Source organism: Strigops habroptila, chromosome 1 (assembly GCF_004027225.2).
Source record: "Strigops habroptila isolate Jane chromosome 1, bStrHab1.2.pri, whole genome shotgun sequence".
In the NCBI taxonomy this organism is placed as follows: domain Eukaryota; kingdom Metazoa; phylum Chordata; class Aves; order Psittaciformes; family Psittacidae; genus Strigops; species Strigops habroptila.
The window spans coordinates 21,033,686-21,049,504 of record NC_044277.2 but is presented as its reverse complement, the minus strand read 5'-3'; the positions used below and the strand labels follow the sequence as shown (position 1 = coordinate 21,049,504).

The window sequence follows — 15,819 nt, the reverse complement described above, 5'->3', positions numbered from 1 at the left end:
CGCCGTGAGGCAGCCAGGCGGGAAGGCCATTTTACCTGCTCGGGTTATTGCTTCTTCTGCGGGAGGCGGGTGGGGAGAGTAACGGGGCGAGGAAGATGGAGGGCAGGAGATGGCAGTTTTGTGTTACTGCTGCTACGGTGCAGGTGGGAGGCCAAGTCATGAGTGTAATCTCGGCTACCCTTGGTGCTGCTCAGATACAAGCCCTTGTTGGGCTCCCCAGGAGCCTTTGTGGCAAAGGAGGTAGAGAGGAGGAGCCTGATGTTGGAGACGTCGACTGAGAGAGGCTTGGTGACAGCCTGCCTGTCAAGGAATGAAAGAAAGAGATTATCCAACAAAAGGAAACAGCAGGGTTGGCTGATAGGGAAGAGACAGGACGGTTCAGAGGAGAAAGATTAAAAGAAATAATTGTATTCCTGGCCTTTTTCAAACATCAGTTGACAGTGGGATAGTGCAAAGGTAGTTGCTGACATGAAATGAAGCTGGTTGTGGTAGGAGTTGGAAACAAAGTGGAGTTTGGGAGTTCTGTCTGAGCTGGGATGGGAACTGAGGCCTTAGGTGGCCAGATAAGAGCGGTAAATCATTTAAGTGCAAGGAAAGGAATAAGGACAGAGCCCTGAGGGATTGCTGGTGGGGCAGAAAGGAGCAGCTGAAGGAGCAGTTACTGAGTTGGGAGGGGAACCAGATTAACTGCAGAAGAGCTGAGAGTTGGCAAGAAGCAGTGGTCGAGGGCATCCCAAAGCAACTGTCGGTTCCAGAACTGCACAAAGGTGGAAGGGGGCAATAAGTTACTCCCTGGACAAGCCTAGTTGTCAGTTTCAGCAAATGGAAGCTGGGCTGCAGCAGATCAAATGCAAGTGTGTAAACTTCCTTTCCTCTCACTGCTGGAGAGGAATATGGGCATAGGGGTGCAGGGGGGAGAACAACTTCGTATCACAGTCAGCTTTGAAACAGAAAAGCAGTGCAGTGGAAACTCAACTCATACAAGAAACTAGAACAAAAGTGGTTCCCCTCTGGGTCTAGGATGCTACTAAGCTACAGGACTATGCTTCCTTCCCAACAGGAACAGTATGGCATAGGTGTAAGCTACTGAGGCTGGACATTAATGCCCTTCATCCCCTGCTCTGTGTAGTGCTGCTGCAGTTACCACTGTGAGCACGTACCGTCAAGTAACAGTACTTCCCCTGTTGCAGGTATGCCTGTGATCTGTTTCTGGTTAAGGTGTTTAGAAAATTCACAGGTGGTAGGTAAGAGTTTGAAAAGGAAATAGAAGTAAAGAAATCCCCTGGGCTCTCTGTACACAAGTGTAACATGAGAAGACAAATACATTTGTTTTCAGAAAAGATGACCAGGTGGAATGAGATATTAGACTGGTGGGGGGAGTTTGCATGGGAAGGTGGGGTTTTTTGTTGTTTTGGGTTTGTTTTTTTTTTTTAGGCTTTAATTATATCCAATTAAAACCTAATCCAGAGAGTACAACATTATTCTCCTCCACATGGCCTTTCTTTTATTTAAAAATGGCTCTTCCCTACAGGCAAGACTGGAGAGGGAAGCTCATTATTTCGAGGTCAGTTAATTTATCAGTGTCATTGGACACGTTTTTGTAGGGTTTGTGCTAGTAAAGTGCTGATGTAGCGGAGTAAGCAGCTGAGGGGATATAGAAAGTGTGAAAAGTACATTCCTGTCTCATCCTTCAGTGGGATTTGCTGGGTTTTCTGGAGAGGCGGTACACCTCATTGCACAGCAGCTCCACAGGCTGCCTGCAGTGTCCCTCTTTGGAGGGAGGAGCAGGGGCAGGGGTGCTGTAGTACTACCTGCACCAGCTTTAAGGGAGGAAGGTGGACCCTTGTGTGAAAATGCTAAAGTCGTTTGATTCTAATGCTAACTGAGGAGCTTGGAAGGGGAGATTATCCTTAAGATAGTGTGCATATCTCCCTGTCCTTCCCTTTAGTCTTTCTGCCTGAGCTGGGTCTTGCCTGCTTGCTTCTGCAAACTGCTATCAGTCAGAAGAGATAAGGCATGATTTCACATGCATTTTTCAGAGGTGGTACCGACTTAAGCAGGCTGTGGCCACTTGTCCCTGCCTCCATTCCACCCTCTCAGCTGTGTCAGTAGAACTGTTTGTGCAGCTAGAGAACTGGCTCAGGGGAGTGTTGGGTTGAGAGTAGCCTGATCTCCTCTTAGAGGTTATTTTTAACATCTGTTTTTCATCGGTCTGGGTTCTTCATATGCAGGTAGGGTGCAAGCAATTGGCAGGTGTTAAAGACAGAACTGCTCAAACTAGAACCTCTGCAGAAGGAAATGTGCGTCCCTGCCTCTGTGTGAACGTTTTTGAGGTCCATGCAGCTGCTTCTGTTACTGTCCAATTCTCAGAGCCATCACAAGGGGACCCTGAGGATTGAAAAGAGGCCGGTGGTGGCATAGGGTGGGAGGAGGGAGCATCCCGTTTGCAGAATGTAAAGATGATTCCAGGGTTCACTTCTGCATTTATAGGCTGAAAAGTTGTTCATACTGTAGTATACAGAAAAAAATTATCACCACAGAACTCCAGAGTAATGGCTCTAGTGCATTAGTGAAGCTAATCAGTGACCTCAATACTTGTGAGACTTAACAGGGTTTTAGAGATTGTCAGTACTCCTGTGAATGAGGAGCAGCACTTGTACAATTGGGATTCACTTGAGATCTGCCTGGTAAATGCTACAACTGTGCCCCTACCGCTCCTGGTGGTGTGTAAAGTCAAGAGTCCCATGTAGGCTGGGACTGCAGTTGCATGAAGAGCATGCTTGGTAGCAAGTCTGAGTGTGCTGGTTGCTGTGCCTCTCTTGCTAGCTGGCCAGCCACATGTCTGGGCTGTCAGTCAGGCTCTCAACACCCCCAGTACATGCAAGAGCTACTCAGGACACCAGGTAGATGGAGCTGGGGCGTGCTTAGGCTGACCACATTAAGGAGGACTTGGGGCAGCCTGGGTCTGCAGCTGAGCTTGTGGGTAAATAACCATGAGGAGAGTGAGCTCGGAGGTGGGAATGGGTTCAGACCTGCTCCCAAGTGTCAGTGGGTGCATGTTCACACCCAGCTTGCTACTTGGTAGTGTCTGTCGCAGAACTTGATCTTGGACTCTTCACAAGTAATTTTGCCCTGGTTTCCTGTTTCTTCCTCAGTGTGTAAATGTAGATGCTGCCTTCATAATATTTAGCTTAAGCATCTAGTACTATAACAACAGTAACTTATGTTTTACTGTGTGATTTGTGAATTGTTCTTATTCTTTTTCATTGAGGGCCAAACACATTTCAGCAGAATGTTGAGTGGCAGTTAGGTCACAGACTGCTCCCATTGCTCAGTGCATCCACTAAGATGAATTTTCTGACATGTTACTCATCTGCAAATGAATGGAGAAACGGGAATTAGAGGTGTTTAGTGCTTGTGCTTTTGAAATGTCAGACATGCTGTTACGGATATTCCCCAGAAAACCATCTCTTTGCAAGGAAGGTGGAAAATCAGGTGTGCAGAACCTTACAGAACCTGCAACCATAAGTTTAACTGAGAGGAGTAAGGGTATCAAATGATTATTTTTTGCTGCTAATACTGCTGTCTCTCTGTTGCTGAAGTCTGAGGCTGGGCTGAAGATCAAAGCAGAACGGGAGGGAGGGGATTTTCCCAGGTCACTTAACTTGATTGTAATGCTCGTATAACCTCTTCCCTGTGGAAGGGTCAGCCGGGACATCATCGTTTTCGTCTAGCAGGGACATCTGAAGGGGAAATGAAATTACACCGGTTGACATTTGTTGTCAAATATTTTCACAAATATTAATCCAGTGCAGACCATTGATGGTTACCTTAAATATTTGTTTCCCCATGATTATGGAGCAGCCAATTGAGCTGCCCTTTTTTGTATGTGCGGGCACACACACATACACACAAGCACTTTCAAATGCTGATGTAGGAATTCATCCTGGATAAACTTAATTAGCATTTAAATCGGTGATTGGGACAGTAGTAGCTAATTGAAAGAATTTCAGCCATCCTAATATACCTGGACACTGTCCTATTCTTTGATAGTACTAACTTCATAAAGAAGAGGACAGTTGCTTACGAAATATTTAACCAAGGAAACCATGTTAAGTGCATGTGAACTGTGGAGAAATCAAATATTGCAACATACCTGTAGCTTGAGAATATGTCTCCAACCTCAGAGATTACATGTATGTGTGGATTTGTTAATTTTCTGTGGAAATTAGAAAAATCTGTGGATTTTCCTAATAATGGGGCATAATGGCATCTTCCATAATTTTGTATTTTAGTTGTTCTGTAAAGTATCTTTTTTTTTTTTTTTTTTGTGCTTTTTAAGAAATATTTATGGGAAATCTTGACTCCCAGGATTGCTCAGTTGCTGAATTTGGGTTTTCCTTCTAACTGTACAGAAGACTTCATATTCTGAAAAAACAGTGATCAGTGCTATCAGCGCAGTAACTATTCCTTTTCCATTAACTCTGTGGAAGCAATGAATGAATAAGGGCCACAGGGCCAAGGGTCACGTTAAACTGCAGCAGGTCTGAGAAGCCTTGTCATGACCTGTTTTTAATTTTAAAGCCTACGGCTGGCTGCTAAAACAACCTTGAGTGCTATGCACGCTGCAAGTATGCTTCTTAGCAAAACAGAGCATGGCCTGGTATGAAGCTGCTAAGTAATTGCTAGTTGTGTGATCAACTCTTTGGCTACTGCAGGAACGTGAGTTTCAGAGTATGCTATTTTTTGAGATGTCACTAGTATTTTACAAATATGCTGAAACCTGCTTTTTTTGAGACTCTCTTCTGGTTTAAAAAAAAAAAAAGGCAACAGGCTTTAGCGTGCTAATAACAAAAGATTGTCTGGTAGAAATAATATTTAATTAAAGCAAAACCAGTCTCTGAAATCACAGGTATAAAAAGTTGGTCTCAGGGTGAGTAATTGCCTACTTGAACTAGTCCTCACTAGGCATTTACTGTGTGTATTTAATCCTTGTGTCAGATTTCTTTTTTGTACTTCCACTTTGACATAGTTAATGATATTTTTTTGTTGATGTTAATGAATCACCTATTTGTTTTAATCTTTTTAATCACTATTCCATGCTCAAGTTATTTTGGTTCTGAGTAAAACCAAATAAAACTTCTAGCAGGCATCCAATTGTTGAACTAGTCTTTTTTGACATTCACTGTTTCTGCTCTCAGTATATAATTTTACTTCCTCTCAGAATGTTTTGTAAAGGTAAAATAATTTCTTTTAATCATTTAGCATGTGTAATCTTGTTCAGATTTGTCTTGTGCTCAAAAGGAGTAATTGTCCCAAAATTGCCAGAGTCCCAAACCTGTGTTCATTAGTAGGCAAAATTACTTAGCCTCTTTAATGGGAGTTTTTTCCTTGGTATGGATTGCTGGCTGGGCCAGAGGGCATCTTATCTTCTCATTTCCTGGTGGTCTAAATGCTTTGATTTTCCTTCACTCTCAAGTCATTTGCATATTTATATGCTCCCTGGATTGGGCTGGGTGCATTCTGGAGACCTGTTCCTGCTTCTGGGAATGATTCGATTGTCGGCGATGAAAGACAAAATAGCAAGACACATGGGCTGTAGTTTTCCTGTTCGTTAAACGTTTGTGCTCCTTTGTAGTTTTAACAGACCACTGTTATCTAATTGAAACAACAGTGTTGCTGACTTTTTAATTATACTTTTGGCAATAAATCCTGAGGAGTCTAAACTTTTCTTTAACTAAATAAATCAAAACTTGTAGTGAGTCACCCATGTTGGTGTGGTGTGTTGTTTTTATTCTTTTTTTCGCTTGATGTCTAGGCAAAGTAGTATGCTGAGGGTAGTAAATTTGGAGTAACATTAGAATCTTTAAAACAAATGGTTTCAAGCACTAGGGCTAGCTTTGATTTATGCTTCTTTGTATAAATTAGAACAGGCAGAAATTTATCATCTGGAATCTAAAGTTTATTAACTTGAGATTAAGTTAACACATCCCAGCTTCTGTGGGATCTGTCCTTAGCTGCTTTTTAAATGGTTGTAGTAGTTCAGTTTGTGCCTGTGAATTCATATGTTTGTGCATTAGTTGTAAGAAATTATATGAACATCTGTTCTAAATCTGTTTTATAGTGTTCGTATAGTTGAACTGAGATTTGTGTAGGTGTAAAATAACCTTAACCAAAGGGCTTTAGAGCTACGAAAATGCTTGTAAATGGTCACATTCTGCCCTTCTTGGCTATGTCAAAACTGAAGTGGAAGCTTCAGCTCTTCTCCCAGCTCTTGGATGTGGCTGGAGCATGCTCCTTTACCTTTTGTCATACCAAGTGAAACACATGCGTTCTTGAAGATCCCCATTTCTTACTTTGCACTGGAGGAGAGACTCAGCAGGCAGGTGTTCTTCCCATAGCACACTGAGTTACAGCACAGTGCAGCCATGTCTCTGGTCTGGACAATTAAGGGATCAGGAACCCAGGATGTGACATGGTGCATGTCTGCATGCAATATAGAAGCGTCCCTTTGGCTAGCATCTCAGTTTAGAATTTGTGGGGTTTTTCCAGGGTTTCTGGATTGGAGACAGTTGCCCTGTGCACGTTTTTATTTATCATCCAAATAAAAAAGTAGCTTATGATAAATATCCTATGGCCTTGACATGCTGGGCTGGGAGCCAGGATGACATGAGTCTGTCTTGCCTTTTTCCAGTTATTTGACAGATGCTAGAATTTCTGTGCGCTTTCTAACAGCTGTATGGGCCAAAGCCTCCTATCTCCTCTCTCTAAGGGACAACTTGCAGAGGATGTGTGAAGATGCGCTTGGTGCTTTTGTCTCACAAAGAACAGGCAGGCTCAGGCCTGGGCTGAAACCTGGGAACAGGGATTCCTCCCGTTCTGCTGCCTCACATTGCTTGCTGTGTTCCCATGTGGCACCTAACCTTTGCAGGGAGGGGGAAGCCCTAATGCATTATCAAGGGATATAGAAGTCCACAGGGATATGCATGGAGCAGCTCGATTCTTACTTAAAAAAAAAAAAGTTTACTGAAGGAACAAATACAATGTCCAGAAAAGCAAAATCCCCCATTCCCCAGGAAATGCCAGGGCTGGTTGCCCACCTTGTCGCTTTCAACAGTCTGCTTTGGATTTCAGGGAGTGAATTTCCTGGTCTAGGCAAAAGTTAGGGGGCAGGCAGAATGAGGCTTTCTTTCCTACTGGAAGCACCAACTGGATCAGGTTATAATGCTGAGCATATGATGGGGAGGAAAGTAGGATGCAGCTGTACTTGGTGCAGCATGGCTGCATCAGTCTGCTTTATGTTCAGTGGCAAATTTAGCAGAGAGGTTGAAAGCTGCAGAAACTTTGCAAATTCAGCAGAAAGCTCTTGAGCATCACGATTGGCTGACAGATTGGCAGGCAGGATGTCTTGTTTCTGAGTAAAAAGCAAGCTGTTCACAGAACTGTGGCCTTCCACCATTGTTCATGAATGTGTTAATGGGCCTTTCTGATTCTGTGTGAGCTAATTCACAAATTGCATGAAGTTGGGTGAGAATTTGCCTGTAGTAGGATTTTATAGCCCCAAGTGCTGGCTGTTGAAAGTTCATTATCTCTAGTCTGAAGAAGAGCTTGAAAGGCTAGCCCTTTCCTTTCAGCTAATTTATTGACTTTAAGTACAATGTACCTCTCCAGCCTGTGTTTATTGCAGCAACTAAGACGAAACTGGGCGAGCACAGTTTTGGACATCTCTGTTTATGCACTACATTTGTATAGGTTTTATACAATTGCATAATCAGAATTTTAAATACGTTCAAAAATATCAGTTTACCAGGTGCAGAAATTGACAAAACTGGTATAAATCTGGAACACTTATGTATAACTTTTCTTACTAGGAAAGCACACAAATCACATAAGAAGGGACAAACAAGAAAATCTCTACTGATCAGCTAGGGGCAGGGTGGGGAGGAGATTTGGAAAAATAAAGGCCATCTGAAGTTTAGTCTTTACATAAACACTGAAGTGTCAGGGCAATCGAGCTTCTAAGCTAGATCATTCCTCAGAGAACACCTTTCATCCTCACGCCCCTATAAATTAAGATACATAATTGCCTACTACTGTTTGGCTTAAACTAACAGAAGCATCTTTTCATTTACTAGGAGCAAAACTGGTAGCTTGAAACGAAACGTACTTTTTAGGCACAAAGTATCCTCAATTACTAAGCTGTATCTCCATGGTAAAATAAGGGTATGCTTTCAGCCTGTACAGGCACGTCCCTCCGAGCTGTGCTCTGGATAGCACGTATGTTGACTGCCAGACAGAGGGTCAGTGGGGAACAGGCATGGTCTCTGCACCTTGGCAGGCTGGTTTACACGTGCCTGGGGCTACAGCGGATATTTGCTGATACTGCTGGCCAGGCTAGATAGGGTCATCCACTTGCAACCTTGGGCCATCTTCCTTTCTTAAGTGGGTGGTTCTTCGCGGATGTGGTCACTGATGGGTTTGCAGCTTGTGATAAGATTTGTAGATGTGTTGCTAATTGCAGGTTCCAACTGAGGCATTTCTCACAGGTGGGGTGTTCAGAGCAGCTCGCTCTGGTGGTTCCTCTTATGTTTCTCGTAGTGTGTCACCCTTTTTCTTTTCCATGGTCCAGGTGCCACGAGAGTTACTCTCCTCGAAGCAGCTGCCTGCTGTCATCAGTTACACAGCTGGAAGAGCTAGGGGTGTCCCATCATGGAAGGGTGCCTAATGGGGCCAGGGGAGCTTACCTGTGCAGAGCCTTGCTCAGGAGGTTGGGTTTTCCTGGCATGTATTAAAATAGGAAGTATTTATCCTCTCTGGTTATGGGGGACTTTGCTACCCCTCTGTCACATTTGGCTGAAATTGCCCAGGAGGTTCAGCAGTTGTGGAAAAGGAAAGGAAATGTGGGTGCACACAAGTCTCATTTCTCAAGAGAAACCCTCCTTCCCATCCAAATGACCTTAATTAATAGAGCAGTTTTGTTGAAGCCAGGGCAGTTGTTTTGGCTGAGTGCTTTGGGTATAATCTTGCAAATCATGATAATTAGGTCTGACCATTAACCTCCCACAGAGCTGATTACAGGCATGGGGGTGATGAGGAAGTTTTTTATTTTTCTTAAAGCTATTGTTTGAGGCTGTTTGCAGAGTAAACACAATGAGTGTGTTGGTTGATTATGCTGCAGACCATCTCTCAAGCCAGAGGAGACAAATATTTAGTTTGTAAACGTGAAAACCTGGGTTTTACAGAAAATGTGCACTGGGGAGATGTTGGAGAGGCTCTATGTCTATGCACCTGTGCCTTTCCAGCCATCCCAACTGTTTGTTTAGTGAGTGGTTGTTCCTAGAGTATTTATCTCCTTTAGTTTAGCTTCTCCTCAGCACAATCATATACAACACCTGTGAGGGACAGCACTCTATTCATTGATTTAAGATTGTCTTGATTAAGTTAGAGCAGCAGAGATTGACTCCTCCCCTCCAGCATTTCTGCAGACAAGCACAGCCCAGCTCTTACAAGGGCATCTCACGGTCTGCCTGTTAGTGCTCATGAATCAGCTATGACTATTGCGTGGCTCTGAGTGCTCTGAGTAACAAAAGGCAGTTATTGATTGTAAGGGAAGATTGCTACTGGAAGGAGAGTGGTATTTTGTGCCTTGCAATGGGCAGCTGCCCATGTGGTGAAGCAGCCCAGGTTTAACTGAAGGGGAGCTTTGTTGAGGGAAGGAAAATGCTTGCCTGGAATGATTGCTTCTGAGCCAGGGAGAATTGGCTACTCCAGAGTGGGAACAGGCCCTCAGCTACCTCTGGCACAAACAGCAGGGCTGTTGCAAATCTGATTTGAGTCACTAACAATAAGGTATTGAAAAGGCAAGCAGACCTAGCATTCTCTCTCTTTCCTTGAGCTCCCAATTTATAATTCAGCTTCACCTGCTGAAGCAAACCTGTAACAACACAAATGTATATGTGGAAACAAGAAGCATAAAAATCTGTAGAAGAGATGGCAGAAGGCCAAGCAGAAAGGCCTTTGGAAAAGAAAAGAAGTTTCTAAAAATCCAGATATTTTAGATGAAAGGAAAATATAATCTTGCTCAACTGTAATTGTTGGTTGTATTTTCTGATACAAAGCTACGAAATGCTCTCTTCCCCCACAGAGCTCATAAAACTGTGCTCTGTGTGACAGATGGATTATTTTGTTTTTCATTAAATAAAGAAACTTGTAAACAGTGCTCTGTACCATAGAGATGATAATCATCTCCACTGTCCCCCTCCTCTTCCTTAAACACAGGAGCACGTACTTTGCAGGTTGGGCTCAGGCAGTGGCAGAGCCCTGGGGTGAAGCCCCAGCCTGGTGGTCACTGCGGCTTGGGAGCCAGGCAAGACACGCTCATCACGTCCAAGAGCATTTACTCTGTGTGTTCAGTTGTGCTTTTATCAAGTCCTGTTTCTGAAATCAAATAAAAAGCTCAGGTGGGCAGTGTTTGAATACCACTCTCCATGCAACAGCAGCCATTCGCTGGGTTAGCTCTGTGGAGCTGGCACCGCTGCAGGTAGGGGAGAGCAAAAAGAGGAGGCTGAATAATGAACAGTTTTTATGTGGAAGACAGCAAGGAATGTTTTATGAAGGTCACCAGAAGTAGCTGCTAGTTTCGCCAGTTAAGTCAGTATATTCAGGTATTCTACCATCTTTGCAGCTTTCAAATATGTTGTAAGGTGTAATGTGTTAAAAGTGATGCTTGTAACTCGAGCCACAATTCTTGACAGTGCTCTCGCAACATACACCTCTCACTCCACTGTTACCCTGCCTAATCTGTTTGCCTACTGTCTTGTGTAATAGGAATGCAACTTTTTTGTGTGTGTATAACTCTCTTATCCATAAGTTTTTTGAACATTTTACAAAAGGAGGTACTATTATCTTTCTTTATGCTTCCATTATACTGTAGATTTCAGCCATAGCTGTGGTGCAGCAGCTTCTCTCGTGATATACTCAGGCACTGGTCAGTTTGTACCACATTCAGGCTGAAGGATACTGCTCTGCTGCAAATCCCACGTATTAATGATCTTGTGTGTATTGCCATGGGTCTTTAACTAGATGTGGTGAGTGATAAAGTGTGAATTGATATGAAATATGTTGGCTTCTGCTCCATCCACTGGACCTATTTCTCATGTCCCATTACAGAAAACCTCTCTGAAATTAGGGGCAAATTGCATTCCAAAAGCAGAGAATAGCTCAATTACAAGGTGTACCCAGTTATTAAATACTGAATTATACTCTATTTAGGTGAACACAGGATTAGTATTAGATACTTTTATTTTCATTCATGTCTTCTTATTATAACTGATATCAGTAAAATGTATTTTTCCTTAATCAAGTGTACATCTAACAAAAATAATGGGGCAAAATGTTCTTATATTGTTACTTCCTTTTTTTTTCCAAATAGTTTTTAAATACTTTCATTGCTCTATCCATATATTAGTAAAAATACATTTGAATTGTTATCACAAGATCTGCACACGTTTAACTTTTTTCTTAAGTACTGAAGAAACATAATACTGATAGATACTTGTGTCACCAAATTTAATACAGAGATACTTGCTTGATGTAATCCTATCACTTTCATTGAGCTATGTGATATTCTTTAACATGCCTTGTTAATAAAGTAATCCCTTCTGGATCACCATTTTATTCTTCCTGTCTATGCAGTAACAAGCGACTTGTGGCCTTAGTGCCAAATGACACTTCATTCAACACCAGACGAGCCTACACCAGCGAAGATGAAGCCTGGAAGTCGTATTTGGAGAATCCCCTAACAGCAGCCACCAAGGCTATGATGAGCATAAATGGTGATGAGGACAGTGCTGCTGCTCTTGGCCTATTGTATGACTATTATAAAGTAGGTAACTCCATTGTTACTCCTCCCTGCTGCACTAGCAGGAGACTTCGAGACTTCTCTAAGAGGCATCAAAAGAGCCTCTTTTCAAAAGCAGAAGTCACTGTATCTTGGTTTTTTCTCCGATACTTGCATCAAGCACCCTTTCTGTTTTGGGGAGCCTGTCTGAGGCTGTTATGTGTTTAGTTCTGGAGACAAAAAACAAAATCAGAAGTCCATATTAAATTTGTAAGCATGATTTCTTTTTGAGCATAACGTTCTTCCTCTTCCCTTGTGAAAGGGTTGAATGATTTAGCCCCCTTTTTATTTGTGCTTGGATACATTCTTTAAAAAGTGGAAAAGTGGAGGCCTTGTCCATCTGTAGATTTGTCAGCTTTTCTGGTTCATTCCACACATGTTTTAGTTTGCTCTTTAACTGCGGTATTTCTCATCTGACAGTTTCCCATGTTATTTTTATTTGTATAATGATTGCAGTAGGCTGTGTACAAACATACAGTGAGGTCTAGCCCTTGCACTGGAAGTTTGCAGTCTAAATAGAAAGGTAGAGGACAGAAATAGAGCTGGACACAGAGACAAAGATCTAAGTCAGTTTACAGGGGGAAGCACTGACACACGGTTTCAGTTTATACCAGGTTCTAAGCCCAGGGCTTCACCTACCATTTTGATACCACCTTTCCTTTTTGTGTATTTCATAGTGTTTAAATAGAGCTATGCTTGAGATTTCTGCTGAAATCGGAGGAGAATCCTACAGGGAGGATCTCTGTGTAATGCAGAAATTTCTCTCTGAAACCCAGACTGAACCCTTTGTACTCTGCAGTGTTGCCTACCAAAAGCTAAAGTATGAAATTGTTGAACTGTCGCAGTACTCCTGAAGCCACCTATGCCTGCACTGGGGACACAATCTTCTGTGAAAGCCAGCAGAACAATGTGACCTCCCCTCATAATTCAGGAAGAAGTATCAGGAGTGGAAATTTGAAAATAAAAGCCTTTTCTTTCAGTATCTATTAGTATAAATACTTTTAGAGAATGGGCTCCTCTTTTAATCTCTGCTGCGATCATTAAATGTGTAGTCAGAAGAGGGTGTAGGCAAGATGCCATAAACCAGCCCTGTGGTTAAATATTGCTTTAATTTCTTTACTGATTATATTTCAAGAGATGTTTCTTGCTTTTGTGTGTTGTCAGTAGAGAAAAGCTTTTCCCAGTGAGAAAGAAGAAAGGTTTTTTTTCTCTGCTTGACAGAGTTGCCACAGTGCCAGAGTCTGTGAAGTTAATGTGAATTTGTAATATTCAGGATGTGTATGAGCATCTGGAGTGTTGGCTTCTGTCTTAGCAATACCTTTGTATGTAGCAGTTCATTAATCTGCTGGATTTTTTAAACAAAACCAGAGAACAGCCCTTTTAGTTCTCAAAACTATGTTCTAAAAGACATGTCTGTTCCTTGTTCCAGGCAGTTGCAAAAGACTTGGGGTTCAGATGGAATGAGCTGTGTTAATCTCAAAGCCATTTCCAGCATTCAATATAACTATTTCTGTCTTAAACTGGGAGAAAAGGTCAACTTGTGTTGATGCTCTCAAACAGGAACTTTAAACCTAATTTAAACCTCTGTGCTGTAATGTGGAAATGTAGAGGAGAACTTCCAGTACGCCAGATTCTCTTGAGTTGCCCTTATTTATCATCTGGCTCATTTGTTCTGACATGCTGGGTAATTTTTTTGAAGTACTTTTTCCAGTCAGTAGGAATTATTTGAACGTAACTGTTTGGGTTTTTTAAATTTTTCCTTTTACTTTTTTTTTTTTTTTTTTTTCCCCTTCTTCTTTTTCTTGTAGTAGTATTTACCTAAACATAGACCCTCCTTCAGGGATAAATATATGATCTTAGCAAGGGAACCAACATGTGCAAAATGTGGCTTGGATCCCACTTCTAAAATATATGAAAGAGTTTTTTTTAAGCAGCAGGATGCTTAATAGGGAGAGAGGATGTCCCAAGAGAAGGAAAGGCTCTGGCTAGCACTCTGACTCTGCTGCCGTCCTGCCGATATAGCTGGTGTTAACCTTGGCTACTGTAGTGCACTTTAGTATTGGTTTTCCTCTAAATTCAGATATTTTCCTGATATTTCCTAAAAGTATTTAAAGATAAAAAGCACAACTGTAGCCCATTCTTAGATCTATTTTTGCCCTTTAATCTGGGCTTAACAGCTGTGACAGACGATATATGTTCTTTTGTAAAAGATAGAAGTTTTAGCTCCCAAATTGCTGGTTCAGCAAGAAAACAATATGGTCATGGCAGCAGCTTTGCCCTAGGTGATTTCATATCTATGCTGGTGTCAGGAAACTGGTATGTGGTAAGACAAATCTTTTAAGTTGCTTGGTGTCAATTTTGAATCTTTTGAGGGGCCAGATTTTACTGGGTTTTTAATACTCATGGCTGTTGATGTACTCAGCAAAGCAGAATTAGGTGTTCTCTGATGACATGTCAACATGCCCTGACTTGTCTGCATCCTGTGAAAGCGAAGGATTCACAAACTTCACCTAGGTACAAGTCCTGCGCCCTCCAGACTGCTCTATAACAGGAGGACTTAGCTGGCGCTTGTGGTTTAATTGAAAAGCCTTTTTCCTCTGAGCTAAAAGGGTCTCCATGCAGAGCTCATCAAAGCATCATGTATTCCTTCTCATCTTTTACTGTTCAGTGAAAAGTGTGTGTGTGTTTGGGAATATAAGCTTTGATTTTGAGATAGCTTGGCCTAGCTTGATACTGCAAAGATAAGGACATAGAGAAGAGTGCTTTGCTCCAGACTGGTGTGCCCAAGAACTAGAAAAGAAAACAATACCTACACTTTTTTCCCTTTGGAATTTTTCTTTCTGTTCACAATTAGCCTCCCAAAGGAAAACAGCTCCTGGCATCTGTGAACTAGACAACACTGATGTGGTTACATTCTTCTACTTGTTGCAGTAGAGCAGTCTGAAGCTGCAAATACCTGACAGTTGTGTTTACCTGACCCCATGCCTGGTGTTGTTCTCAGGTTCCCAGAGATAAAAGGCTGTTGTCTGTTAACAAAGTGAGTGATAATCAAGAAGACCAAGATAAAAGGTACAGTATTATTCAAAATCATACACCCAGCTACTAATAGTGTTGATCAGTTATGAACTGAAGGAACTATGATAACCTGAGGGTTTATGGGTTTCTTTCAGAAGGTAAAAGAATGAAGACTGTTTCAGGAAGCAAACTTTCCTCCTTTTTACTTTTCATTTATTAGAAAACTTGAACATTATTATTAAACATGCAATTTGTGAAGTAGCAGAAAGTTTCATGATTTGTTTGTATTTTGTTTTGCTGCTGCTGAGATTAGTAAAATCAGATTATATTGACAGTTGGCAATTGGCTGCTTTTCTTTCAATTTTTCTTCTAGAGTAAAAAGTGCATAGTTTGGCCTCAGTAACTTGATTTATACAGTTTTATTTAACATAACTTAGGATCTGCCCAGAAGCAAATAAAGTAACTCTTTAAAATCATTTGCTCAGAACAATTTTCTTACTCCTCTCAGATTTCAGCCTTCCTCAGGCTAAAAGTGACTTGAAGAGTCAGAAGAAGCTGACTCCTGCCCTTATTAAGACTTGTGGACAAGAGAGAGTGTATATTTGTGTAGGAAGAACTAAGTTTTTACATATAGGAAGGTATCTTCATGTAAAATTATGGTGGAGAGAAGCTACATAAGGTTTATTTCAGTGTAGCTAATTTGGGACAACCTTAGATAGACTCCACTGGCTCTGTGAGGTGGAAGTTTAAAATAGGCAGTAGTATAAATTCACTGTTTCAAAACAGAATATGTAACTCTTTTGGAGGGACAGTTTTTCTTCTGTAAACACCAGAGAAGTTCCTAAGTTGAGTGTGCTTGACAAAACTGGCCTTCAGTGGAAAGCCAAGAGAGAGGAACTGTAATG

General features: G+C 41.8%; 1 protein-coding gene across 4 annotated transcripts in view; it reads left to right on the top strand.

Annotated features, from left to right (window-relative positions):
• GRHL2 (grainyhead like transcription factor 2) overlaps positions 1-15,819 on the top strand; it is a 65,844-nt gene that overhangs the window by 1,409 nt on the left and 48,616 nt on the right. For all 4 annotated transcript variants that reach the window (XM_030500352.1, XM_030500342.1, XM_030500331.1 and 1 more), the window contains exons 2-3: positions 11,695-11,884; positions 14,901-14,968. In XM_030500352.1, coding sequence (XP_030356212.1) covers positions 11,695-11,884; positions 14,901-14,968 — 258 coding nt within the window. The remainder of the gene's footprint in view (positions 1-11,694; positions 11,885-14,900; positions 14,969-15,819) is intronic.